Source organism: Falco naumanni, chromosome 6 (genome assembly GCF_017639655.2).
Source record: "Falco naumanni isolate bFalNau1 chromosome 6, bFalNau1.pat, whole genome shotgun sequence".
Classification (NCBI taxonomy): domain Eukaryota; kingdom Metazoa; phylum Chordata; class Aves; order Falconiformes; family Falconidae; genus Falco; species Falco naumanni.
In genome coordinates, this window is record NC_054059.1 from 49,083,935 (window position 1) to 49,111,322 (window position 27,388).

At 40.9% G+C, this 27,388-nt stretch overlaps 1 protein-coding gene across 3 annotated transcripts in view; it reads left to right on the forward strand.

The window, feature by feature from the left end:
• The window catches only part of SYNJ2 (synaptojanin 2), a 71,772-nt gene that overhangs the window by 35,886 nt on the left and 8,498 nt on the right, over nt 1-27,388 (forward strand). For all 3 annotated transcript variants that reach the window (XM_040597359.1, XM_040597360.1, XM_040597361.1), the window contains 16 exons: nt 1,964-2,060; nt 5,372-5,544; nt 5,946-6,027; nt 6,238-6,387; nt 6,485-6,650; nt 8,492-8,683; nt 12,194-12,278; nt 13,499-13,639; nt 16,476-16,668; nt 18,375-18,533; nt 18,755-18,911; nt 20,933-21,050; nt 23,132-23,350; nt 24,437-24,515; nt 25,743-25,911; nt 26,283-26,435. In XM_040597359.1, coding sequence (XP_040453293.1) covers nt 1,964-2,060; nt 5,372-5,544; nt 5,946-6,027; nt 6,238-6,387; nt 6,485-6,650; nt 8,492-8,683; nt 12,194-12,278; nt 13,499-13,639; nt 16,476-16,668; nt 18,375-18,533; nt 18,755-18,911; nt 20,933-21,050; nt 23,132-23,350; nt 24,437-24,515; nt 25,743-25,911; nt 26,283-26,435 — 2,333 coding nt within the window. The remainder of the gene's footprint in view (nt 1-1,963; nt 2,061-5,371; nt 5,545-5,945; nt 6,028-6,237; nt 6,388-6,484; nt 6,651-8,491; nt 8,684-12,193; nt 12,279-13,498; nt 13,640-16,475; nt 16,669-18,374; nt 18,534-18,754; nt 18,912-20,932; nt 21,051-23,131; nt 23,351-24,436; nt 24,516-25,742; nt 25,912-26,282; nt 26,436-27,388) is intronic.

Below are 27,388 nucleotides of genomic sequence, written 5' to 3' on the forward strand. Positions count from 1 at the left end.
CTAAACAGGGATTAGAGTCTAAAGGGACTATGCAGTATAGCAGTCCCTGCTCTGAAGGATCTTCTGCAAGCTTTTTAAGGTTCTTAAATCCTACTGAATTCAAATACCTTTGAGACTCATGGTCTTGTGGTCATTTGGTGCCGTGATAACTTGCCTTGCCAGTGTCCTTGAAGCTCCATCTTAGAGGTTTGCATTCCACAGTGGAGATAGTTTATATAAGAGGAAAACAATAACTTAGCATCTTCTTGTGCTGCCCAAGAAACTGAGAGTACCTCAGCAATGAACAACTCCGTAAGACCATTTAGCCGAGAGAATCTTTTCTCTCTGACCCTGATGCAACTGGTGAATGTAAGAAACGTGAGGATCAACTTGCACTATTCCTTCTTCCCCTTGTGCACAGTAAAGCCTTCAGGTTTGATGAATTTAAGGATCTCTGTGCTTACAGATCTGCAAAAGACAGTCCTTTGAAAATGGGCAAGGAATAAGCAACTACTTATATGGAAAAAGACACTGAAACTTAACAACCTGCTGCAGCTTTTCTGAGTGTTAGAATGGGTTTAGCCTGTTACATTTAACTGTCTGGTAGGTTAATGTGTTGAGAAGGCACTGTGAGAAGTGAATGGTAATCTTGTTAGTGGATTTTTTTTGTCCCCTTTCCCTGAGAAATCTTCAGGGAACTCTGCTTACAGTAGTCAAGCAAGTGACATAAGCTTCAGCAGTTTTGTTGTGAGGAAGCAACACTGGTGAAGTAGGACCTTGAGGCTGGGGTCAGAGGAGTGCAAATGTATGGGAAGAGTTGGCATACATAGAACTGGTTGCAGAATCAGAACCATAAATAGCACCAGAAAAAATATTTAGCCATGTTTCTTGAAGGCAATGCTAATAGATTTTTCTGTGTTTTCTGCCTTTCCGTGGTTTTTGTGTGGTGTATTTCTGGTTGTAGGATTTAAAGGTACATGCCAGAAGATGTGTACTTGCTGTTTTTCTGACATTTTGCCATTGCATGTTGCTTCGCAGCATATAATAGCTTTTCATTTGAGTGAGTGTATAGTTTATTTTTCTTGTCTATTTCTATCCTGCTTCCTCTTAAGTACTATGGCAGTGTTGTTAGTACATGACAGAAGATGGCTTTATGATCTGATTGTTTCTTGATGAGCCAGTGCAGCTCCTGAAGCACAATCATGCCAACTTGAAAAAAATTTATTGATGGGAAAATGGGTGCCTCTGCATCTAGCTGAAAGCTCTTGACTTGAGCATCCGTAAATATCAGGCTTTGAGAGTTTGGGGATATATGCCAAATAACGCACCGCTTTATGCTTGCGTTATTTTGTGTTTTTCCTGAAGAATCTGGGCCAAGCCACTTGACTAAAAGGACCTTTGGTCTGATCCAGTGCAGCAGTTCTTATGATTACTAACCTTCCTGCTTAATTTGACTTGAGAGTGAATGTCTCAGTGCTGTGGTATCTCAGAGATGTTTGAACCCTGCCACCTATGACGCGTGTGTTTGTGCCTCTCTGGCCTTGGTGCTGTAGTCCTAGTCCCCGTTGCTGCTGCTGAGTCTTTGTAGGCTCAGCCCTGCAAGATGCTGAGCAATTCCTGTTGGAGTATGTTTTCCTCTCTTGTCTTTCCTGTGCAGTTCCCAGGCTGACAGCGAAGAGGTGGGAGCATGCAAAGGGCAGTGTCAAAGCTAGCAGTGACATAAAAGATCCGGGGCCTGTTTTCTAAGATGCTTCTTTCTTTAAGTTCAGTACAAAATACCATGCCCATTAATTGCATGCTTTCACCATTTGTGCTTGAATAATTGATTGCAAGGAAACTCAGGAAGTTGTTTGTAGCTGCTGTGGCTGAAACTTTCTGCTGGGCAGAACAACCAGTGATCTGTACTGTATTTTGAAAAAGGTAGTAGGCAATATAACACGTTTATGTATGTTTATAGTACCTATTATGGTTACTTTTGCTGTAGGCATATGATGCTTCTGAAAGAGCAGTATGGAAAACAAGTGATTGTTAACCTGTTGGGAAGCAGAGGAGGGGAGGAGGTGCTCAACAGAGCTTTTAAGGTAAAAGCAATATTTATTTATTTGTTTGTTTGTTTGTTTTTAACTGCTGATTTCTTCTGAGTCTCCATGTTCCTCTGTTTCCCTTCTGGCCCAGTAGTTGACAAATATAATGTCTAGTAAAGAGATAATATCATTTCTTTAGATATACTGTGCTGAGAGAATGGTGCTTCATAGTTTCGTGGCTTAATTTCCAGCACTACCTTCCTGCTTATTTCTTCACACATGTATGCACATTTTCTTTAACAAGACTTTAAAAAAAAGAAAAAATTGCCCTAATTTTTCTAAGAGTAGTTCACATTTGCAGAAATGAATTGTGGTCAGCTTTGTCATAGTATTTGGTCACCTATGCAGTCAAGAGCCTCATGGGATGGCCAGAACTGCTTGGAGGCCAGGCCCTGACCCTGGCTCACTGAGCAAGCAAGCCATCTTGCTCTCATTGTAATGGGAAATAGCTATCTTGCACTGATTGTGATGGGAATTGGCTGCCTGAGCACCAGATGACAGTCTGATATATGAAGAGAGGCTTTACTGGCCCCTAAATGTCCCTAGGCACAACTACTACCTGAAAGCATTGTAGAACTGGAGTTGCACTGAGTTCTAGTATAGTGTTCTCATGGCCAGATTTTTAAAACTAATGTGTGCTTGAAGCCACAGATTAGCACTCAGTGGGATTTCTGTGAGTGCAATAGCTGCCTGAATCTGGCTGGAGGTTGTTGGAAGTCTGCCTCCTAAGTGCTTGTTGCTTTAGAAATGCAACATAGATACTGTGGAGAATATCTTCCTAAGAATAATATGAAGAATGGTTTAAGTACGTACCTGTAGTAAGCGTTACGTATTTTCATTGCTAAAGAATGATACAACAGTTCTGAGTTCAAATAGTTAATGTGTGAAACTAAGCAAAATGAATATTACAGTTAAATAATAGTTCCCGATTTGTTTCACTCTCTGTTGGAATAATGTACTTGAGACGGGGAATGCTGTGAGCTTTTTGGCAGTTTTTGTGTGTGACCATTTCCTCCTCGTCCAAAATTGCTGGGGAGAATTGTCAGCTTCCGCAGTGGAAAGTGACCAAGTGAGTTCCCCCTGTACAGAATACAGCCAAAGAAAGTGATGATGACTAACGCTTGCAAGGCAATGAGGAAGGTACAGAAGTGAAGTCTGGTCTTAGCTGCTGTTTTCAGCTTCTTACTGAATTTCTGCATGACACGGCTAAGCCTCCATAATCTCTAAGGTTTCCCTATCTTTAAAATAGTTTTTTTTATAGTTTATTTTGCAAAAACATTGTAATTTAAGGGTAAGAGATAATAACTTCTGAAATGCTCAAATAACTTATGAGGATACAAATGTGACATTTTTTGTTAGTTTAATACTGATATTTTATCAAACTCACGTTCTTGGAGACCATGTTCTGGCTGGTATCATACAATCAGAAACTAAGTCAGAAACAGGGCACCTCTAGAATAAAGACCTTGCATTTGTTCATTTAATTTAAATAAGAACCTGTTTTGTTTGATTTGTTAAACTTTATCCCTGTTTTAAAAAAATAAACAAATTATGAAAGCACTCCATGAGCTGAAAGAATTTAGACTGACAACACTGGAAACCGAAGTTTTGTACCTATTCAAAATAACCACTTATTGGTCTTTTCTTTACCTTTGTGTTTTAATAAATGGATGTTCAGAAAGGATATGTAGTTAGTTTTTACTTTGGTGATTTTAAAGAGCTTGAGTTAAAAATAAAGTAATTAATAGGGGAATGATTAGGAATGAAAATTTTCCTCCTGTTCTGTCATTAGTTTATTTCTCTGTTTCTCCATCTTCCTTTGCTTGTATTCCTTCCTTTTCTCCCAGCTCTTGCTGCAATCTTAGTAATTCTCATCAGAGGTGGTTCAAAATACTCTTGTAATTACTGCTGCTGTGTTCTCTTGAGCAGAATGTCACCGCTACCATTCATTTATGCAACAGGAACGAATGAAAAATTGTAAATGACCAGTTTACCTTCAGCTGTTATCTGAGCCATCTGTTACCAGACCAAAACTCAATACTGTTCCCAGTAAGGCTGTTGCTTTCATAAGCATCCCCTATAGCAGATGTAATTATGTTTACAGTAAAAGCAATGCTGTAGTGTAGAGTTACAAATACTCTGACAATGATTTACCCTGAGGCAATGGGTAAATGTCATCCTCAAGTGCATTACTACTGGTGCCAGCACCTGCAAAGGCAAGTTGCGGTGTCAACAACAGAGGAGTGGATACCAAGTGTTTTGGCTTTTTAATAGTGTAATGAAATATATTTTGCAGGTCTCTCTCCAAACACCGTGCAGTGCCTTTAAATTTTTTTCTGCGGGGAAGGCTTAATGGCTTACTTGATACAATTATACTGGTGTAACTGCTGCGTGTACACTTACGATGTAATATCAGAATTATTTTGTTCAGTTTGTGTCATTATCTAAGTGGAGAAAAGCATCTGTCTTGGGATAAAAATGTGCAGGAAGGAAGGAAATAGTCAAAGATTTGCATAGTACAGAGTTAATACAACAGTTCTCTCTGGCTTTATCATGGAGAGTATTATTATTGTATAATTATATATATATATATATATATATATATATATATAAAATCCATGGAGAGGACATATTATTGTTGTGTCTATTACAGATACCGTAATGAAATTCATGGTGATTACGTATGTGAGGTCATGGGAATTGGAGATGAAATAATGAGACTATTTATGCCTCTTCTTTCACTGTTGTGGTTTACCACAGACTTTTTATAGTATGTTTCCTAGGACATCATTTCTTTCTTACTTCCTCCCCAAGCAACCTCTGCCTAAATTTAGGGCCACATTTTCCGATTTCTTGGCACTTCAGGAATGGTTAAAAAATACACCCATGCACTGCTATGCTCTTCTACTGGTAAGCAGCTCTGTACACCCATCCCATCAGGGTCTTGGTCCTGAGCCTGCCCAGCGTATCACTGTTGCTGTCCACCCTCATGCACAGAGACAGCAGCCCACTACTGCAGGGCTGCCACTAGCCAAGGTGCAGAAAGCAGCAGTTCTGATCGCAGTTACAGTTTGAGTTCCCCGGCAGAAAAATTGGGGTCTAATAATCCAGTTTAGTTTTGGAAAGAAGACAAATAGGGAACTTCAGTTGCTTTTTTCATGCCTGGCCTTTCAGAATTCCCTATGAACTTCTCAATATTAAAAATGTGATAAACAGTCAAAGTTTAGTAATGATAAAAGCATGCTGGTATCAATCCTTACACTGTGGCTTGCGCAGGATTTGTTTTCCTTCTTTCTCTGTCTACACAGAAACTGCTATGGGCCTCTTCCCATGCAGAAGACACTCCCATGATAAACTTTGACTACCACCAATTTGCAAAAGGTGGAAAAACTGAGAAACTGGAAAATTTGCTGAGGCCTCAGCTGAAGTTGCACTGGGAAGACTTTGGAATCTTCACAAAGGGCGAGAATGTAAGTTCACGGTGAGTGTCCCTGCCCCTGTGTCACAGCATATCCAGCCACCACCTGTCCTTCCCAGGTTTCTTGCTGTGTTTGGACCATGAGCATAAATGACCATCTTGAAACACAATTTTGAGACAAAGTGTAGTCTTGGTGCTAAATAGGTTATTTAGCTTAACTGCATCTCTGTTGTTTGGAATCTGCAAAATTACCAGTGCATGGATTTGCTAATACCGTGTTGCAAATGTAGGCAAGTAATTACATGTTAATGGCATACATTGTGCATAATGGTCTTGCACCGTCAAAACGTGGGTGGGAATATTCAGGCTGAACATTTGATTATCTTGTTCAATCAACTCCTGATTAGATGGTATTTTAAAATGTACCTTTCTTCCCTCCCTTCTTTTGTGTTTGGTTACCGAAGTCTGCAGACAGGTACTTTTCGAATGAATTGTTTGGACTGCCTGGATCGTACTAATAGTGTACAGTCCTTCATTGCATTGGAGGTGAGTTTGTCAGAGGACTTTTCGTGGATGCCTATACTGCATGCATATAGGGAAAAGAGAGGAAAGAGGGCTTAAGCCTCACTTACACAAATCTATCTTGCCGGCTTTATGATACAGAATGATGCTGGCTGGAATACTTAAATTGAGGATAAAAAGCAAAACCACATTGAAGAACAGTGTTGTTTTTTTCTCCTTCCGCACCTAATCCAGATCCTGCTTGCTCAATTAGAGAGCCTTGGGTTGAACTCTAAATCTATAATTGAGCGCTTTGTGGAATCCTACAAAGTGATGTGGACTCTCAACGGTCATAATCTGAGCAGAGTATTTACTGGCAGTCGTGCCCTTGAGGGGAAGCACAAGGTAAAGAAAAATGGCAAAACTGTTTATTCACAAGTAAAGAAAGATGTCTGACTTACTCATCAGTGTCACTTGCACTGATGATTCCTGTCTGATACAGGTTGGGAAGTTCAAGGATGGTGCCCGCTCTGTGTCTCGCACCATTCAGTCAAATTTCTTTGATGCAGTAAAGCAGGAAGCCATCAAGTTGCTGCTCATGGGTGACTTCTTCAGTGAGGAATATGCAGACAAAGGCAAGATGCTTATGGACCACACTGCACTGCTGGGTAAGGCCAGTATGAATCCTTCACTTTTGTGTCTTCTTTTACCTGTCAGATGTAAGCAATTGCACCCTTTTGAAAAAAAGTCAATAAATAAGCAACTTTTGCACAAATCTATTGTTTAAAACACTGCCTTGAAGTGACCATATAACAACTCTGTGTGTTTTAATTCCACTGTGCTTATTTTTCATATTTTGTTTTGGAACTGAGTATGTTTGTCTGCTTTTTTATGGTGATCTCTTCTGACAGTTTAGAGGAGTTGGACCAGAGGGAGAGATTTTAGGGTTATATTGCCAGTCTGGTCCTGTATGAGTTTGAGGAAGTCTCTTAATCTCAGACTATTTACATACTTATTTTTGGCCTGCAGTTTGCACATGATTTTATCCATTTGGTTCTTTAAAGGTACATTTCTGTTATGTTGGTTCATTCCTTGCTTTACTCCAGGACCCTGATAATCCACAATATATACATATTTGTTTGCACCCATCTAAAGTAAACCAGCTTAGCTCTCTCTGAGAAGATACTTGTGTTCAAAATATAGACTAATTGAACCCACAAACAGTACCAGGTAGTCAGTTTGCTCCAGAGAACTACCAGATTTTAGTAGGATAGACTCAAACCATTCAGTGCCACTTCAATCCTGGACCCGTTCCCTGATGTGGACCCCAAGGAAAATACAGTTTCTCTGTGCCTGACTGCCAATGCAAATCGGGTAGTTAAAGGTTAAGGTTACTTCAGCTGCTCACAAAAAACCCACACTGCTAATTTTCTATACTCATCAAAAATAAGAAGTTTCCTGCGAGGAGATCTGACCAGGCTAGAGAGCCACAACAGTGCTAGATCTGGAATGATGTAAAACTCTGTGCTGCTCTCTGCCTTTCCCTCCACACTCTAAACTTCTTAAGGTGTCAGTGTAAGTCATAACTTGTGACGTGATCACTTGTCCTGGTCTCAGCTGGGATAATATTAATTTTCTTCCTAGTAGGTGATGCAGTGCTGTGCTTTGGCCTTAGTATGAATAAAGTTGGTAATACACTGATGTTTTTAGTTGTTGCTAAGTAGTGTTAGTATATACTAAGTCAAGGACTTTTCAGCTTCTCATGCCCTGCCAGTAAGGAGGCTGGAGGGGCACAAGAAGTTGGGAGGGGACACAGCCAGAACAGCTGATGCAAACTGGCCAAAAGGATATTCCATGCCATATGATGTCATGCTCAGTACATAAACTGGGGGTAAAGCTGGCCAGGGGTTGCTGCTTGGAAATTGGCTAGGCATCGGCAGGCAAGTAGTGAACAATTGCATTGTGCATCACTTGTTTTGTATATTCTAATTAATTGCTAGTATTATTAGTATTTTCTTCCTTTTCTGTCGTATTAAACTGTCTTTGTCTTAGCCCACAGGTTTTCTCACTTTTGCTCTTCCAGTCCTCTCCCCCATCCCACGGGAGCAAGGGAGTGAGTGAGCAGCCGTGTGGTGCTTAGTTGCCAGCTGGGGTTAAACCACAACCTTGCTGTAGGCTAAACTGAAAAGATTAAGGGAGGAAAAAGAATTTGTTTGCTTATTACTTGAAGAAGTGCAGGAAAATGTATGCTGCCAGTGAGTGACCAGCCCTTCTCAAGCTTTCAAAGAGTGCCTGGGTTCTGGAAGAGAAATTGCTGACACCAGCCCCAGTTATCTTGTAGTTATTGCCATTGCTGCTGGAGTTATTCCTTAGGTTTTGTGTTGTTGCTGCTAGGGTAATGTCATTGCTTCACAGTGACTGTGTTGCTGCTGTCTGTATGCTTTCTGTCTTCCTTTTACAGCACATTCTTCTTTTACTTACCCTCTTTCTCTCTCTCCTCTTCCGTCAGTAACTCCAAGTATTTTAAAGGCCATGTCAGAGCGTCAGTTTGAATTCACAAGCTTCAAGCGTGTTCGTGTTGCCATGGGGACCTGGAACGTGAATGGGGGGAAGCAGTTTCGAAGCAACATCCTTGGTACCAGTGAGCTGACAGATTGGCTGCTGGATTCTCCCAAGCTCTCTGGAGTTTCTGAATTTCAGGGTAAGACTTCACAGTCAAAATGTGTAAGCAGTATTTTCTGGCATCTCTAGAGACAGTGACTTGGGACACAAGATTTCACCAGCTGTTCCTTTCAAAGGCATCTTGGAGGGCATTTTCTGTCAGTTCTAGAGGTGTATTTGGCTCCACTTAGATTTATACTGCCTCCCTGCAGCAGTGGAATGTCATGTGTGGGGCTCCTGACGGTCAGAGCAACTCCTGAGTCTATACCATGTGACTGTTCGGAACCTTCAGCAGGTCAGAATCAGAGGTCTCTTACATGCCATCGTGGTATGTATCTGCCTATTCTGTGTCCCATATTTAATTTTCTTCTTCCATATATCTATTCTTCTTCTTTGTGAGTGGGAGCTACATGCTTAGGTGCCCTCAGAATGTCTCCTGGGTCTTCATCTGGAGCAAAACATATTTGTGCAATCTGGACTCTTGAGATTGTCTGGAAACGTTACTGTCAAAACCTTCAGATGAAAAAAACTATTTTGTTGAAGGCAATTTCCTTGTTTTTTTAACCAGTATAGAAAGCTTTTGTGCTTGTGGCTTGCTTAAATTGACTGCTGCTGAATTTCTTATTTACAGAACAAGGTCAGGTATTGTAATTGATACAGATTTTATTAAGGAAAATGAAAAGTGAATGTTCTGTCATTTAAAAATTGAGTGGTTGCAAAAGTATGGCAAAACCTGTGCATTTGTTGTTACAGTGGAACATTTAGCTTTCTGCAGGCATCACAGGGATAGTCCTGTGCCTGACCTTGAAGCTCAGGAGTTAATTCCTCAAGTCTTGGCTACTGGTAAAGTCTTGTTTGAACCCTTAGTGCTTGAGTGCACGGATAGGTGATTAGGGTGCATATCACTGTACTGTGAGCAGCTCAGGTGGGTGATTGGTCCAGTCTGTTTCAGAAACAGGTTAGATGTGTTAGCACATTACTGTGCCCATGATAAAAAAATTTGTTGAGAGCCTGTCATGTGCTAGCCTTGCCAGACCTTCCCCTGAGAGAACTGGAGGAGCAGAACTACATGGTACAGGCAACCTTAACGTGATAGGTCTAAGCAGCTTCTGGAAGAGAGCTAAATGACATGGTGGTATACCCTAGCTCTGCCCATTCAACACAGACATTTGCATGGTCAGTGTCAGTGCAGTGCCCATACAAATGGGTAAGTGTTCAAAGACAAATGTCCAAAATTATTAATGGAAAATACACGTGACAGTGCCTGTCAGGTTAAGCCAGTAAAGGAGGCTAGCTGCCATGTGTTAGTTTCACCTTTGTGTCTACAGAGAGTTTCTGCATATTTTACTTTTCTTTCCGTTCTTATTTTCTAAGGCAGATCTGATTTATATTCCTATGGTTGTCTACTATTTAAGTCTTCATACTGAATGAAGTTACTGTTACCTTGACTGTATGACAGTTTAAAAAAAAAACCAAAACAAACCAGAAACCTTTAGGCAACAGACAGACCTAATGGGTCAATAGATATGCTTCACACTATTCATCTTATCATAGAATCATGGGATGGTTTGGGTTGGAAGGGATCTTAAAGATCATCTAGTTCCAAACCCTGCTGCCATGGGCAGGGACACCTCCCACTACGCAAGATTGCTCAAAGCCCCATCCAGCCTGGCCTTGGACACTTCCAGGGATGGGGCATCCACAGCTGCTCTGGGCAACCTGTTCCAGTGCCTCACCACCCTCACAGTAAAGGATTTCTTCCTTATATCTAATCTAAATCTACCCTTTTTTCAGTTTAAACCCCATTACCTCTTGTCCTATTGCTACAGGCTCTACTAAAAAGTCTGTGTCCCCATCTGTCTTATAAGCCCCCTTTAGGCACTGGCAGGCTGCTATAAGGTCTCCCCTGGAGCCTTCTCCAGGCTGAACAACCCCAACTCTCTCAGCCTATCTTCACAGGAGAGATGCTCCAGCCCTCTGACCATCTTCATGGCTATCCTCTGAACTTGCTCCAACACTTCCATGTCTTTATGCTGGGAGCCCCAGCGTTGAATGCAGTACTCCAGGTGGGGTCTCATGAAAGCAGACTCCCTTGACCTGCTGGTCAGGCTTCTTTTGATGCAGCCCAGGATACAAAGATTGGCTCTCTGAGCTGCAAGCACATATTGCTGGGTTGTGTTGAGCTTCTCATCAACCAACACCCCAGGAGTCTTTCTCCTCATGGCTGCTCTCAATACATTATCTGCCCAGCCTCTATTTGTGCTTGGGATTGCCCTGACCCATGTGCATGGCCTTGCCCTTGGCCTTGTTGAACTTCATGAGGTTTGCACGGGCCCACCTCTCAAGCCTGCCAAGGTCCCTCTGGATGGCATCCCTGCCCTCCAGCACGTCAACCACACCACGCAGCCTGGTGTTGTTGGCAAACTCGCTGAGGGTGAGGGTGAACTCAATCCCAGTGTCCATGTTGGCGACAAAGATGTTAAACAGTGCTGGTCCCAATACTGACCCTTGAGGAATGCCACTTGTCACTGGTCTCCACTTAGACACTGAGCCATTGACGGCAGCTCTTTTGAGTGCAACCATCCAGCTAATTCCTTATTCACTGAGTGGTCCATCTGTCAAATCCGTGTCTCTCCAGTTTAGAGACAAAGATGGTGTGTGGGACAGTGTCAAATGCTTTGCACAAGTCCAGGTAGATGACATCAGTTGCTTTTCCCTCATCCACCAATGCTGTAACCCCATTGTAGAAGGCCACCAAATTTGTCGGGCACAATTTTGCTCTTAGTGAAGCCATGTGGGCTGTCACCAGTCACCTCCTTATCTTCTGTGTGCCTTAGCATAGTTTCCAGGAGGATCTGCTCCATGATCTTGCGGGGCACAAAGGTGAAACTGACTGGCCTGTAGTTCCCCAAGTTTTGATCTTTGGTGTTTTACCAGGGTAATATCCACAGGTCTGGGCCAGGGAAGGGAGGGTCACTGTGCTCTAGAATGACCTAACCTAACCTTAAGTGTGGGTGGTCTAAGAAGGACTTGGAAGAAAGAGGATAAGAAGAAACTTCAAAGGGTTCTGTAAACTGGTAGATAAATTTACTAAAGTCATTGAGATGGAAGTGACACACTGGTGTGTAGACAGTAAGTTCAGTTACACAGGGATCAGTGTCGAAAAGGAAAAGCATGCTGGGTGAAATGACAAGTGGGTGAAAGATGGTGGGTAGTGAGATGTTGTGGCTTTAGTGATCAGTGGGGTGAGGGAGAGAGAACACTGAATATTTTCTCATCCTAACATTGCTACAATATAATGCTCTGTTCTGAACCGCTTCCTGCAAGTGAGATGGAGACCAACTGATGGAAAAAAATTAGGAAAAAAATTTCAGGGGAACTGCAGGGGTTGTTTTGTGAGATTAGATTAAAGGAGCTATGAATATGTATAGCCTGGCAGGGTATACACAAGATAGAACTACAGGAATGATCTCTGCCGGAAATGAGAATATAAATCATTAGAAGAAACAACAAAATAGTAATTCCTGTATGACTTTTCTCTTGCCAACAGATGATGAGAACTGCCCTCCTGACATATTTGCAGTGGGATTTGAAGAGATGGTTGAATTAAGTGCAGGGAATATTGTGAATGCCAGGTAGGTAAAAAAAAACAACACAAGAATAACAAAAAAACCCACATCTCAAAACAAACAGAAAAAAACCCAACTGAAAAAGAGCAACCTCTCCCCCAAAAGAACCAGCCAAACAAAAGCCTTCATAGATGTTCTTTTTTATGGTCAAATGTATAGAATATTTCCACCCAAGTCTGTTGCTTGTAATCATAGCTGGAAATATGTTTGCCCATTAACAAATGGCACTGGGATGGTGTTGAAAGTGCTCTTTCTCTGTGAACTTCTGTACAGTGTAATACAGTGTGTTTTTTCAGTCTCCGTAGTCTTTATGTTGACAGAGAGGAATTCTGATGGTTGACATTGATTTAATCGCTTGTCCTTAACCCCCTGTCTGATACTGGAAAATCTCAGTGATTACAAACATAATTGGTGTTCATGTGGGAATTCTAAAATAAATGAAATATCTCTGTGGTTAATTGCATTTGTTCAAATTATGGCTAAAGAAGGAGTTTAAGGCAAAACTTTCTACAGCTTAGCATGTAGGCTGTTGTGTATGCTGGTCCGTTTGAACCCGAGTCAGGGTGGAACCCTGAAGATAATATTCCCATTGCTGATTCATCAGGCTGACCAGTTGTCTGTTTTGGGAATGACAAGTTACAGCAGTGCTTGGTATGGCTGCTGGGCTGGCAGTATATCTGCATGTATTAGTTGACCGGAGATAAGAAAAAGCTAGGTCTGCAGAAGCAAAGATATATATACACCCATCCGCAAACTTTCAGCTAAGAACAGCCAACAGCTGTGGGTAGCCAGTCCTCCCAGTGAGAGAAGATCCAGAGATGATCTCCTCTTCACTGTGAGCACAAGAGATCTTACAAGTCATGAGACTGACATGGATTTTTGTTCTTACGATTATGATTACTACAGTCAGCTTCCAGGTATCCACAGTGAATGGGGGTATCAAAAGTAATGTGAGCATGGATCTGTCTATGCATAGTAGACAAAATCCCTCTCGTGTCCAGAAGCAGGGTAACTGTACTTGGGTGCTGTGCCTGGGCTCACAACCTGACCCTGCTAACGTGGGCTGGCTCACAAGGTATTATCTGTCTCTGCCATGCATCCTACAGCACTTCCAGTTCTACAGCCTAATGGGATGTCTGTAAACCTAAGGCATAGTTAATCTGTTCATTTTATCGACTGTATGTGGGGGTTTTTTATTCCATTAAATGATTTTATGTTTGTTCCAGTACAACAAACAGAAAAATGTGGGGAGAGCAGCTTCAAAAAGCTATTTCCAGGACTCATCGCTACATTCAGCTGACATCAGCACAGCTTGTTGGTGTTTGTCTTTTCATCTTTGTAAGACCATATCATGTCCCCTTTATCAGGTAAAAAAACCCAACCCAAAACAAAAAAACATGTGTGCCTTCAGTAACATCTGCTGTTGGAGTGTGGCCAGAGAGGGTGGGAGTGGTTTTTTCAGCTTGGTGGGAATCATGCAAATCTGAATTCTGGTCTCAGCTCAGCATGGGGGAGACACGTTTCCAGGCAGCAGTAGTCTGGAGACCATCCTCCTGGGTAGCTCAAAGGTGGCCAGGTAGCCCGAATATCTTCCTCCAGTTCAGCTGGGTATGCTTCAGGTGGCCAGTCAGGCTGCAGCACCTTGTTTGAGTGCTGTCTTTCTGGAAAAGGAATGACCTGAGCTACTAAGTCCACGAGTGTTTGAAGCAGCAAGTGAAGGCAAGTGCCTTCCTCTGCCTGAAGGGCAAGTTTTACCTTCTAACCCTCTCCTTAGTGTTTCTGTATGGAGAAAGGGCTAGTTCCAGACCTGAAAAGAGTGGTGGAAAAGGGGATTGGGGGAAGAGACCTGATTTTGCCTCCTGACGTTTTATAGAAGTGAGAGCTATAAGGACCCATTAAGTGTCTGCCTCTTCCAGAAGTCACAAGAACCAGAACTATGTGCCTAGTCAGGAGGGCGCGGAGCTGCATGTCCTCAGTTTACTAACACCAGCGTCTCTGGAGACTGACCAAACTCCGCTTCCCCTGCCCCTAGAGTATTACGAAGCCACAGGGATATCTGCATTAAAATGCCTTTGTCGTGGGCAAGAATTGTGCAGTTTAAGTGTAAATGGATAGGAAATGAATAATTAGTCAAAACTATCTTTGGGCATCTATAATGTCTGACTAATATCTAGAGTGATCCAAACAGTGCCCTTTGCCCCATATTACGGGCACTGATTGGCCACTTGGTTTTGTGATTAAAATATCAAAAGCTGTCTCTTTCTTTCCTCTGATCTCATCTTCTGAGAAGATCAGTGCGGAGCTTGTGCAATATCAAGTGCTGTAGGCTAGGCAGAGTGATGCAATCCAGGTAACCCTGACCGTCTTGCATTGCTGCCTTCCCAGTAATCTTTCTTCAACATGATTTAAAAAAAAATACATATTTTTGCTGATACAGAGCAGTCCAGAGGAGAAGTATTTCTGTCAGTTTTTGACTTTTCACCTGGCCTACAAGAAATTTGAGTAATCCAGCAGGAAGTGCATGGTTTAAATGGAAATTAGAAGCAGAGCAGCATGGTGGCTCTGTTGCAGCAGTCAAACTGCTAGAAATTGGATGTAGCCCTCTGAAACTCAAGAGAAAAAGGGCAGGGTCTGATTTTAGTGACCAAGTTTCATCATTTAATGCTAACGTGCTGCTATGTGTTATGTGGGCGTAATCAAGCCCAACTTGTATGCTTGTATAGTCTTTCCCATGTCTAGAAAAGGAAAACAAAAATGATCAGAAGTGCAGAAAAAGGCTTTTGTGCTTTACAGAGATTGAAGAGATTAGGACAGAAGTTAGAGAATAGAGAAAGAAAATGAGAGAACAGCTGAAGCTTATACAGCAGTGATTGATGAAATACAAGTTGAATGTGCAGTGAGTTATCTCAACATAACCTTTGCCACGAATGCAAATCAGATGAATATCAGTCAGCCGTTTGGTAGGCAGGCAGCAGGAAGGGAGAACTCCTTGGAGTGAAAAGACTGAAAATGTGATTATTTCAGAGTGTTTAAAACCGATCTTTTCATAGAAAACATTGATGGTCCTCTTTTGCCTCCCTGAGGGTGTGTTCTGGTGTTTTTCTGCAGTCAGGAAAAGAGAGGAAAATAAAGAGAGAGGTAAAAGAAAGAAAAGAGATGGGGGGTGGTGTGGTGGTGGTGGTGTAAGAAAATGAAGGAGGGGAAGAAAGAGAGCCTCTAAGATCTTACATCATCCAGATCATGAATGCCTGACAATAACTCAAATGAGATTTGGTGGGTTTCCATGTGCCCCTTGCTTAAAGTCGATAATATTCTTGTCCAGATCAGCTTGACTTCTATCTGGAAAGTAAAATTTTCTCACTGGGAAGGACATGCATGGTACTGGGGTTGGTTACAACAATGATCTCATCAATTATTGTCTGACAGACAGGCATGCTTTATTCTCGGAGTAGACTGGCTATCTGGGAGAAATTACCCTGCGAGCAGGTGGTCTGCTTTGCCAAGTCATCTTTCTGTAGTAAAGTGTATGCTAATCATGACATTGAAATACTATGTAATTAACAACGTGGAGGCCCTAAGCAATTTGTCATCAGTACAGAACTCATTTTAGGAGCTAGGTATAAATACTTGCATCCAATAATCACTGATTTTATTGCATCTGATTTAAAAAATTATGGGTTATGATCTGGTGCTCTTTAATTGACTGAAAAATCTGGCACCAACTGCAAAGTCAGGTTTCAACACATAGTAACACTAATTAAATTGTTAACTGTCTGAAAAACAGATTCCCATATGTTCGAAAGTAAAAGGAAACAGAATAGTAAAATTCATTATTGTCACTATTTTAAAGATAGTGGTAGAAGTAAACTTGCAAAGTATATTCTGTAGACATTCCCAATATTTCAGAAATAATGTCTTGCTGGTCCATTTGGAAGGGACAAAAAGGGGAGGAAAATACTTTCATATAGTTTTATTTCTATATTATTATTATTGTATTATACTTAATTTGAAACATAAGTACATGAACATCATCAAGAAACTAAAAGATGTGCCTAAAAGCAGCAAGCTTTCTGGAGGGGAGAAAACATGGCATTGTAAACTGGATTTTCCTTCATGTTGTGGTCAAAGTTAATTGAATGTTTGTCCCTGCAGCTCTTCACTCTTTTCTCTTTCTGTTTTGTTTTTTTTTTTTTTTAAATACAGGGATGTAGCAATAGACACAGTGAAGACAGGAATGGGAGGAAAAGCTGGAAATAAAGGAGCAGTGAGCATTCGTTTTCAGTTCTATAGTACCAGTTTTTGCTTTATATGCAGTCACTTAACTGCTGGGCAGACCCAGGTGAAAGAGAGGAATGAAGATTATAAAGAAATCACACAGAAACTCAGCTTCCCAATGGTAAGCGTAGGTGTATGTATACTAAAAACATTGGAGATAAAGACTGTATCTTTACGTTATGAAAGCTGGTCTCAGGCTCTCTTTGATAACAGGTTAAGAAGTCATTTCAGTGCCATGAGAATGGACATAAAAGGAAATGGTAAAGAGAACTTAAAAAAAAAAAAGCAGCATGTTTCACAGGAGACCTGATACCACTCGATATAGCACTTGCTTTACAAAAGTACTACATCTCTCAAAAAATACAGTTGTCGCAGTGCTTGAAAAGTCCTCGCCTTTGAGCAATTTTAAGTCCCTCTTTCAGAACAGTGCAACTTAACTGACAAATCTGTAGGGCCTCATGGATAAGATCTAGGTGACTGGTTAGAGCTGGAGAATATGATATATTAATAGTTCTGGCTGGCAGTAGATAGTAAGGGTTCCTGAAAGACCATCTGTTCCACTCAGTACGCCAGTGCTTTAGCTGCTCGCACTCAGGTATGATGTATCACTTCTTGGTCACTGATATGGTACTTTCTGTCCCCTTCATTTTGTTCTTGTGAATGTGCCACTATCAAGGAACTGCTGACTTTTCTGAGTGTGGCAAGTAGGCACTATTGGTCGGCATGAGTAACTTTTCCCCTAAACCATGTCAAATCAACCACCCTAGTGTTTTATTTTACACTTTTCTCCTCAGGCCAGTAGATAACCCATGGGTTTGGTAGCAGTGCTCCTTTGCTTCCCTTAATGTTGGTTGCTTTAATTGCTGCAATGCTTTCTTTCTCAGACCTCTCTGGAGAGGTCCTAAACCAGGGAGGGAACAGACCAGTTTGTGTATTCTGGTTAGTCAGAAAAAAATGACATTTAGGTTGCAAAGCATAAAATTTTAACTTCCTGTTGTTCGCAAGGTTTAGAGGCTTGGCACGTGCAGCATATCAATCAGTTGTTTTATGTAAGAACTAATACTGACAGTCTGAATATCCTGCATAGAATATCTGTTCCAAATGGCCATAAAGTTGTGCTTATAGTAGTTTTTCCTTCTAATACCTCCTTAACTATTTTACGTCCTTTACATTTACAATAGCTAGAGTAAATATACAATAGCTGTGTATAATGCATATAAAGAGTGCCCTCTAGTGCTGTGATGGCCACAGCTCTGGAACGTTTCATTTGCAAATCTCCCTTTCAGAGGTTTATAGCTTCACTGGGCAGGGGGGAAAACTAGTTAGAGGATAGGATGTTAAATTTATAACTGGAATGAGTTTTCATTAATGTTTTATTTCAATACATTTACAAAACTGTGATGTGCACAATAAGATCAAATTTGGAGCTTGTTGTTACTCAGGACCTTTGTTGCTGAATGTGCCTTGGTACCAGAAGCACATTTTGTGTTATATTTAGAATATGTATGTGTCTGTGAAATGTGTTAGGGAAACAAAAATATGTTTTTAATATTCATGATAGCCAAATTGTGACTATAAAGCTGGTGTCACAGCTTAGACATACCTTCAGGAAACACGGAGCAGTCTGATGCTCTTGTTTACAAAATTCAGCTCAGCAGGATGCAAAAGACAGTGAAGGGACCATTCTATTTTAGCACAAGATGGATTTTAACAAGTAGGTCCAGTAGTTAGTAATTCAGAGGGACTGAGTTGTATATTTCAGTGTATCTAAAAGGTGTTTTCATGAATGTGCTTTAACACTAACAGTATTCTTTACATCTGAACTAGGGGCGGAGCATGTTCTCACATGACTATGTCTTTTGGTGTGGTGATTTTAATTATCGCATTGATCTAACCTATGAGGAAGTCTTTTATTTTCTCAAACGTCAGGACTGGAAGACACTTTTGGAATTTGATCAGCTACAACAGCAAAAATCCAGTGGAAAAGTAAGGCACTGTGTCTCATGTTCTTGAATACCTGCATGTTGGCTTGGTCCAGTTCCTTGAGAGCGTAAAGAAATTTCATTTTGAGACCCTTGTTCATAGTACGTGAATGTAGTAATTTGTTTAAAAATCAGAGTGTTGTTTGTGTGCAAGGAAGTTGATATGTCACAATGGCACCTACTTCGTCTGTAACTTAATCAAAGAGATGGTATTTCTTTTCATAGATTTTTAAAGACTTCCATGAAGGGACTATTAATTTTGGACCAACATATAAATATGATGTTGGCTCAGAGGCTTATGACACAAGTGATAAGTGCAGAACCCCAGCTTGGACTGACAGAGTGCTTTGGTGGAGAAAGAAACTGCCTTTTGAAAAAACAGGTGCGTAGGATCTTTCCTCCTCCTTTATCTGAAAGTTGTTTTAGATTTCATCCAGAACCCACATGAGGGGATTTAATCTAGTAAATGGTGAGGAAGGGAGGGAGGGAGTTCTGGGCTGAGAGCTGTCTTTAGGCGTGTCCCATAGGCTTAGTCAAACCGCAGTAGCTTTCCTCAAGCAGATGTTCTTTTGGCTTCACTGGAATAACTTGCAGAGGTAGAGAGAACCCTTTCTTCTTCAGTGTGTAAACAAAGGCTTCAGGCTACAGGTTGAAAAGGTGCCAAGAGCTTGCTGAGGTTCTGAAAAAAATCCAGGTATAGCAATCTAGAGATTTTTCTGTTGCTTTTCAACAGAATCATTAGTCCACATAAAGTTCCCATGTTATAACAACTAGATGGTTATAACTGTTGTCCTCAGTAGATGTGTAAGCACTTTTCTGTAATTTCTTCTGCCTCGGTAATCTTAGGAATATTTCTGAAGGTTTCTGGAATTGGGGGAGATTTCATTCATTAGTGCTTATAAAGTACTTTGAGATCATGAGTGGCCAGCACAACAGAAGGGCTGGTTTCACTTGTTACTCAAAAGTTACAATAAAAAAATATAGAGTATTTCTTTGCATATCCAGGGACAGTTTTCATAATTCTCTCAGTCTGCAGTTGCATCTATCTCCCAATGTTTATAAAATCTGAAAAAAAATCATATTGAAAGTGTAGTCACAGGAGAAATAATTTGATTTGTGCCTGCAGATGTGATTTTTCACATGCCTGGCAACTTCTGCTTGGAATCCAAGTCATACCATGAGTAACAACTACAGAGCAAAACTAGGGCAATCAGAGGGTACATGTCAATGTCTTGCAGAGTTATTCACTCTTATTTAAGGAATAAAAAATGAAAATGAGGAGCTTAAACCATTGGTAGAGGTATAATCTGGGAAAGAAAAACTGTATGAGATATAATAAGGAAGTTAAAACAGCCCTCTTGAGCTGCTGTTTCCGTTTTAGCAGAAAGAAAACCTTTCAGCATTTTCAATACATATTCCTTATTTTGCATAGCAAGGCTTGCCCCTGGGAGGACTTTAGCTGATGGAGTACACAGAGAACATAGGATCTATCTAGCTGGTCTGCAAGAGCCAAGGCAGGCTCCTTTCCTTAGAGCTTGTGCTAGCTCACGTGGGTATATAACAGATCCCTTGTCTCTTTGCCCACCTTCACAGCCCTGCAAAGCTTTTGTAATTAGTTTGCTACCAGTGTTCCTCTCCTTTACTGCTGGTGGCAAAGCTCTTCTGCCTCTGGCTCTTAATTCTTTTGTCTTGCTTCTTTTTGCTGCTATAGGTTACAGGACTACCTGCCTTCTGAGAAGAAAGTGTAGCCCCAGTGTGAGTGGTTAGGCAAAACCACTATATTCTCTGTTAACTTATTTTCAACTCTACAGAATAAAGAGACAGCTACCCAATAGTCCAAACATTGACCTAAAAACTTTTCCGTTATTGACAGCAATGTAATACCTCACTCTAGCATAATGTTTGGAGTACTTTCTGTCACCTTAATGCATTACAAAAAAAGTATTTGGAGGTTGGATTTGCATGGGTTTCCTTTCTCCCATCTCTTGTATATTATTTCTCCGATCCCTGTGTATTAATTCAGACTTGTGATGTATTTTGCAAGTACCGTGTCTGTTTCTATGCACAATAATGGGGCAGGAGGAGAAATACTAATATGACGGTCATCCCAGATTGTACAGGTAATTGATTGGGTGACATTCAGATTAACCATTTTGCAGGTGTCTTATTCTAGTGATCAGCTGTCTCTGTGGCACTCCCTGTCCTTTCTGTATTTTTGTTCATAGTCCCTAACTCGTAAATTTTAGGATACAAGCATTTCTTTGGTATGAATGGTATATACAAGAACAAAAAAACCCCACCTCGCACTACTAGGATCTGTGATGTGCATCCTAATAAAATAGCTTTTAACTGTTAGTAAAACTAGCTTTGAGTGAGTTTTAAATCATATTTTGTGCTGCATAGCTGGAGAGATCAATCTTCTAGACAGTGATTTGAATGCTGAAACTAACATCAGGCACACCTGGACCCCTGGAGCCTTGATGTACTACGGGAGAGCAGAGCTGCAAGCATCTGACCACAGGTAAATTCCTAAGAAAACAATCGGAGAAAGGGCTGCTGCGTTAGAAGGTGTCATACTGAATTACATCTTCAGTGAGGGATCGAGTCTGACTGTAACAGTAGTTACACCCTTATTCTTTGTTCAGTATATATCTGTTTGGTGTTTTCTTTTCCCTTCATGGTGGGTTTTGTACCTGAGTGGCAAGTATCTATGGTCCTGTATTGATTTCTGCTGCACTGTGATCTCAGCAAGGGTTGGGTAAGTTACAGCAACAGGTATAGAAAACTGAGGACTTTGTTGCTTGGTTTTGGAAAGCTCCAGTACCAAAACAAGCTGCTCAGATGGACATCTACTCAACTTGCTGTGGGAGAGGAGGAGGTTGGGACTGTGTGGCTTGAAGAGGTATAAGCCATGTACGTAGCGCCTGGTGTGACCTCTTCAGAGTAGTGAAGTGTTGGGCTTCTGGGCTTCCCTTTGAAGTGGAGATGGAAGGAGGGAGGAAAAAACAAAGACCAGCACCTCTGGTTGGTCCATATCATTAACTTCTCTTTAGAGATATGAATGACCTGTGTTAAATTTGTTCACTGCTTCATGTCTCTGAAACAGATTTTGTAATAAATCCACCTTGAAAGCTCCCTTGCGTTCAGAATAATCTTTGTCCCTTGCGTGCCCTATGGAAATGGTGCAGTATTGTTCCTCATAGAAGCCTGCTCAGTGACCCACAGCAGCTGGCTCTGTGCTTCACATGGCACTGTTGTATGCAAGGACTGTTGCTCTTGTATGCGAGGACTGTTCTGTATTCCTCCAGCGATGGAAGAACATGCCTCTTGCAATCAATTTCTCTGTGTCAAGACTTTGACATTGCTGTGTTCCATAAAGCACGGTGGAACTGCTGCACTCATTATGTAGGACCCTGAGGATGCAATCTGTGAAACATGGCTGTTGTGCATTGGTTTTCTGTTTCAGCAAGCTTGACTGCAAAAACCTGCTTCTAAATTACAGTCAGCAGGTTTGCTTTCCCAAGGTTTGTGCTGGAAAAAGGGCTTAGCTGTATCTTTGTGACATATGGAAATGCATTATGATTCACAGTGCTTTTAGAAATAGTTAACACTTCCTATATGTTTTGTTCCCTTTACTATTCCTTTCTAGCTCTGCTGTTGTTGCTTTCATATGTTCTGGTAATACATATTCCAGAGCCTGTATTGTAAGTAGGAGGCGGAAATTTTGACACAGAAGAGCAGCCATCGCTGCCACTGCTCTGTGTGCTTGCAGGTGGAAATCTGAGAATGTGGATTGCATCCACTGATGTGAGACAAGCTTTACTCTTTCAGACAGCTTTCTCAATTTTATTTAGATCCAATACACAGAGAGGTAATTTGTAAAAAATGGCTGAAAAAGCAAGTTTGCGGTGTTGGCTGATTATAATGTGATGGATTGATATATGTTTGCTACATAATCACATTATACTCTTATAGAGTACCTTGTCCTTAGTTTTTGGAAAAAGACATCTTTATGTGGCCCTGTCTAACAGAAAATAATGTATTGCCTCCTGATCTATAGAAGTTTTGGGATACAGCTGTTTGATAACGAGTGAAGCATCCTGATGTTTTCAGACTGGCAGGTTTGCCAGAAGTACAACAGACAGTTGTTATTTGAATTCCTTTACAGTCCTCACTATTAGATTGCGCTAATGCAAGGCTGTGAACATAATTAACAGTGCTCAAGGCATGTTCTTCCACTGCAGGGAAAATGAAACAGTCCACCAGATTTTGAACTTCTGGGTTGTATTGCCAGCCACAGCACTTCTTTGCAGGGAGACCTTAAGTAATTTGTTTCGCTTCTCTGTCTATGTAGAACATACATAATAATCACTTCCTTCTAAGGTATAGCAGGCTTAATTAAATGTTTGCAATGAGATTTTACACTGTGGAGTTAAAAATCACCATAGATGTATAGAGTTTAAACAATACACTGTTTGTCCTTCACACAACTAAGTGCTTACCTGTCCTACTGCTTGACATTGATTTTAATTTTATATAAGCATTTCCTACTGGGTGATGTTGATCTTGATTTTAAATCAGCATTTTTCCTGTTTTCTGTAGGCCAGTGTTAGCTATTGTAGAAGTGGAAGTTCAGGAAGTTAATCAAGCAGCCCGTGACAGTGTTTTCCAGGAAGTGTCATCTTTCCAGGGACCACTGGATGCCACAGTAGTGGTAAATCTGCTATCACCAACACCTGAAGAGACAAATGAATTCCCTGAGGACTTGCGTACAGAGCTTATGCAAATGTTTGAGGATTATGGCACTATTGTTCTGGTCAGGTAAGTTTGGGGTCGGAAATGGCGTGTCATCTATTCAAACACACAGACTAGAAATCCCCTTTTTGTCCTGACAAAATTAATTTTGTTTTAGAAAATAGTATGCTGAATACAAGTGTTTTTAATATATTCTACCTCTCCTCAACCTGTTAAAAAAATAGTCTTAACAGCTGTCTTGGCTGAGTGAAGGAGAATTTTATTCAGTACAGCACCGTAAAGCAGAAGCTTTGATGTGAATAATCACCTTTAAATTCAGGCCCCATTGCCATGCATTGCTTCTGCTGGCAGGTCCTTGGGCCCTGCTTCACTTTCTCTGAGTAGGTCTGCTCTCTTCCAGCTCTCTTTCACACTCACTAGGATTTCCTTGCTGGCTCACCTTTCTTTTGGGGGTCATTTTGCTTATTTGTTAATAGTACAGCTTCTTGCAGTTCTATCACCTACCAAGTTTGAGAGGGAGAGTGCGATACCTTCTGGCACAGCAGTTTAATTTCATTCTGGTCGATTCTGTACAGGACTCCAGCATAGCTACAAGGCTTCTGTTTTGAGAAATATAGGCAAAAGGTCTGACAGCTAACCTGGAAAACAAGACCAGAAACTTGTGTATGTTGTATTTGACCCGTTTATTAATGGTGAAAACTGATGACCTGTTGTTTTGTATGGTTTTATGACATACCAAATGTAAGTTGAGTGTTCAAAAGCAGCCCTGTGGGAACAGAAGCAGGAACACCTTGCTTGCAAAGAAAAGGAGCAAGAAAAGAACATGCTTTGGTGGTTTTGTTTTGGTTTTAATTGCTTTAGAGCTTGATGGTATACTAGTCTTTGGGAACACCAAATGTCTTCTGAGGTGAGGGATATGCAGACCCATGGAAGTTAGTATGGCAGGAGCATGGGTATCACACAAGGGGGGGTGGGGTAGAGGAAGTGCCCAACTGGAATTCATAGATCACTTGCTCCCAAAAAGTAGCTGTGGGGAAAATATAATTAAAACCAAATACAAAGCTATACAAAACTATCATGCTTGCCTTTAAGGCTTTTTATTCAATGGTGAAGTAAAATGCACTGTTTTCTCTCCTCTGCCTTTTTCACTAGGATCAGTGGAGGTCAAATGCTGGTGACATTTGCAGACAGCAAGTCAGCTCTTCGTGTTATGGATATAGATGGTGTCAAAGTAAGACTTTTTTAAACCTATAGTAATTTCATGACAAATTTCTCAAAGGGTTTGCTTAGAAAAGAGATAGTTGAGTTTCTAGCTAAATCAATTAGTATTATTTCAGGGAAACTTAGTGCTCACAGAGTCCTTGGCTTTCACAGCCGCTGAGGTTTTAATGCAGTATTTCAGTTTCAGGAGGGCAGGAGGTGACTCCTCTTTAGAGCTCCTAAGCAGTGCTTAGGGTCTGGCCTCTGATACCATTGCAGAATACATGGACTCAGTCATTGTTCTGGCACTTAAAGCAGTTCTTCTGAGATTATGCGTGACTTCATACTGTTGCCAAAGCATTCTCACAATTGTGGTTTGGAAATTTTGTTGTTTCTCTTAAGTCTATCAAATAAACTTCTTCTATCATGCTGGAACAACATGATTCATTGGCCTCCATGGCAAATTCAGCACTAGCAGTAGGCGTTTACCTTCCCATCCCCTGCTCTTCCTTCCCACACACATACTCTAAAACTCATCAACCCCCTCATTTATGCTGGCAAAACTGTTTGTGGGCCTGCACTGTAAACTTAACATTGAAGTAATGGATTTAACTCTCATTCCTCTTTCTTATTTGGAGTTTTATCTTTTAATTTGGCTCATTTCATTAATCTAATTTATAGCACGGACCAAAATGTGCACAGTGTGTGAAAGTGCTGGGAACTTGGCAAACTAATTTTGCTGCCAAAGCTGCTGGCTTGGATACATCTCGCCCCAAATGTCAAGGAGCAACACATATAAGCAGCTGTGGCCTTAATCTGTTTAATAATATACTTTCCATATACATTCAACCATCATATTTAGGATTTTCTGAGCAGGAAGTCTGCTTGCAGATGGCAGGATGAGATAGCAAACCCTTAAAGCTACCGACTCAAAAATGGAACCGTCCCACACCATGATTACAATCACAGTATCGTTTTGTTGATATTAGATGTTTCACCTATTTCTCAAGTATTTCCCAAATGCAGCAGCAATGTGTTTGTGCTGTGAAGCTAATTTTCTTTCAAGAATATTGCTGCAGTCCAAAAACTTGGTATGGGGGTAGGAGGAGTGCTTCCTCTTCATTTAGCTTCTGAAATGAAGCTTCAGTTGCATCGGTTTCTCAAGCAGTTGGACTGGCAGCACTTGCTTACTCTCTTCAGGTGTTCTCATTTCGTGAAGTTGCTTGGCAAAGGGGAAACAATTATTTCTTTGCATTAGGTTAAAGGCAGAACAGTGAAGATCCGGCCCAAGACTAAGGACTGGCTAAAGGGCCTTCAGGAGGAAATTGCTCGAAAACGGGACAGCATTGTCCCCATGTCCCCCACAGCAAATTCCTGTCTTCTGGAAGAAAATTTTGACTTCTCAAGTTTGGACTATGACTCGGAAGGTAAGCAGCAGGTTTCTAAGCTAAGTTGTGAGAAATTCCTTCACTGACTTTGGCTTCACAGAGAAGTTATAGTATGAGTGTCTGTGGTATCTTAATTTGTAATGAAGCCACACTTCTTAAAAATAGGATTATAACTAAAGCCATGACCTGGCACTGTGCCTAGGCAGAGAACTGTTGCTTAGATTGTCCTGCCAATTTAGTGTTACACTACTTGTTAGAAAATCCAATGTCTATACAGTTGTCTGTATAGAATGAAATACACAGATTACACAAGGAGTTTGCACAACCTGTATATTAAATTCATTGATTGGTAGTAGAGACAGAGAATGCATTTGCTCACTAGTTCTTTGTTGTCTAATATTTTAATTCAGGTGATATAGTGGAGGATGAAGATGATTATTTAGATGATGCTTTGTGTCAACACCTAGTAGCAGACACAGCAGAAGATATGCCTGAAGGCTCTGGACATTTTGCATCCATAGCTCTTGCAAACAAATCTGGACAAAACCTGCGCCTGTATAAAGGTAAAATATCTACCTTCCTTAAAGTAAGACCTGAAGGTTTGTTGTTCTCTTTTTGTCTGTATTTCCCTGTTCATTTATATTTTAATTGTAGGTCCTCCAAAGATAAGGATCATCTTTTTTGCACATGTTCATGTTCAGCCCCCCTTGAGTTAGTGACTGTAACTGAGGCCCTTAGGCACTGAGGCCCTTAGGCATAACAGCAATACAAATAATAAAGCTTAGATCCCCTTTCTCTCTAGCCCAGGGCAAGGCACGAATACTGAGAAATGCTGTTTTCCTTTTATAGCCAGGAGAAATTAAGTATTTTTGTTCATTTCATGATGTTTGGCACTGGAGCATAAAACAAGAAATCGTTATTTTCTTATTGGTGAAGGCCAGAGCAAAATCAAACCAAAGGAATCCTGCTGATTCAGTGACGGGCTTCGCTCTGTCCTTTGAGCAATAGCTGTGGCACTGCAGTCAGGTGTAAGCTGGGTGATACGGGATGTTGTTGTGTTCAAGTTACTTCCTTCAAAGAAGCCTAAAGTTTTTCTGTTGTTCTTATTTCATTTATTTCTGAAGAAGCTGAGGTTCACACAACAGGTTTATTCATTCTTTTAGTGCTTTGTAAATGTGTTACCTTTTTTCCTGGTCAGCTGGCTTGTTTGCACATTATTGTGAAATGACTCAGTAAAGAGAAGATAAAGCTGTGGAGAGAATACTGATAAAAACTGCAGCAAGAACTAGCCAAACCAGTGGTGGTCTTACACTGGAATGTGATCAGGACATGCTTTGGTGACCAAGCACTGACAGGCTGGGTCACGTATTAAACACTTCATTGTGACAGCAAGTGATTCAGTAGCTGTCATTCTGCACTGTCTCAGAAGTGCTTTGTCATAAAAGTGAAAACTTTTAATACCTTCAAAGGTTGAACCAGAAGTAGAGTTAAAAAAGATTAAATGAAATTCGTAAGT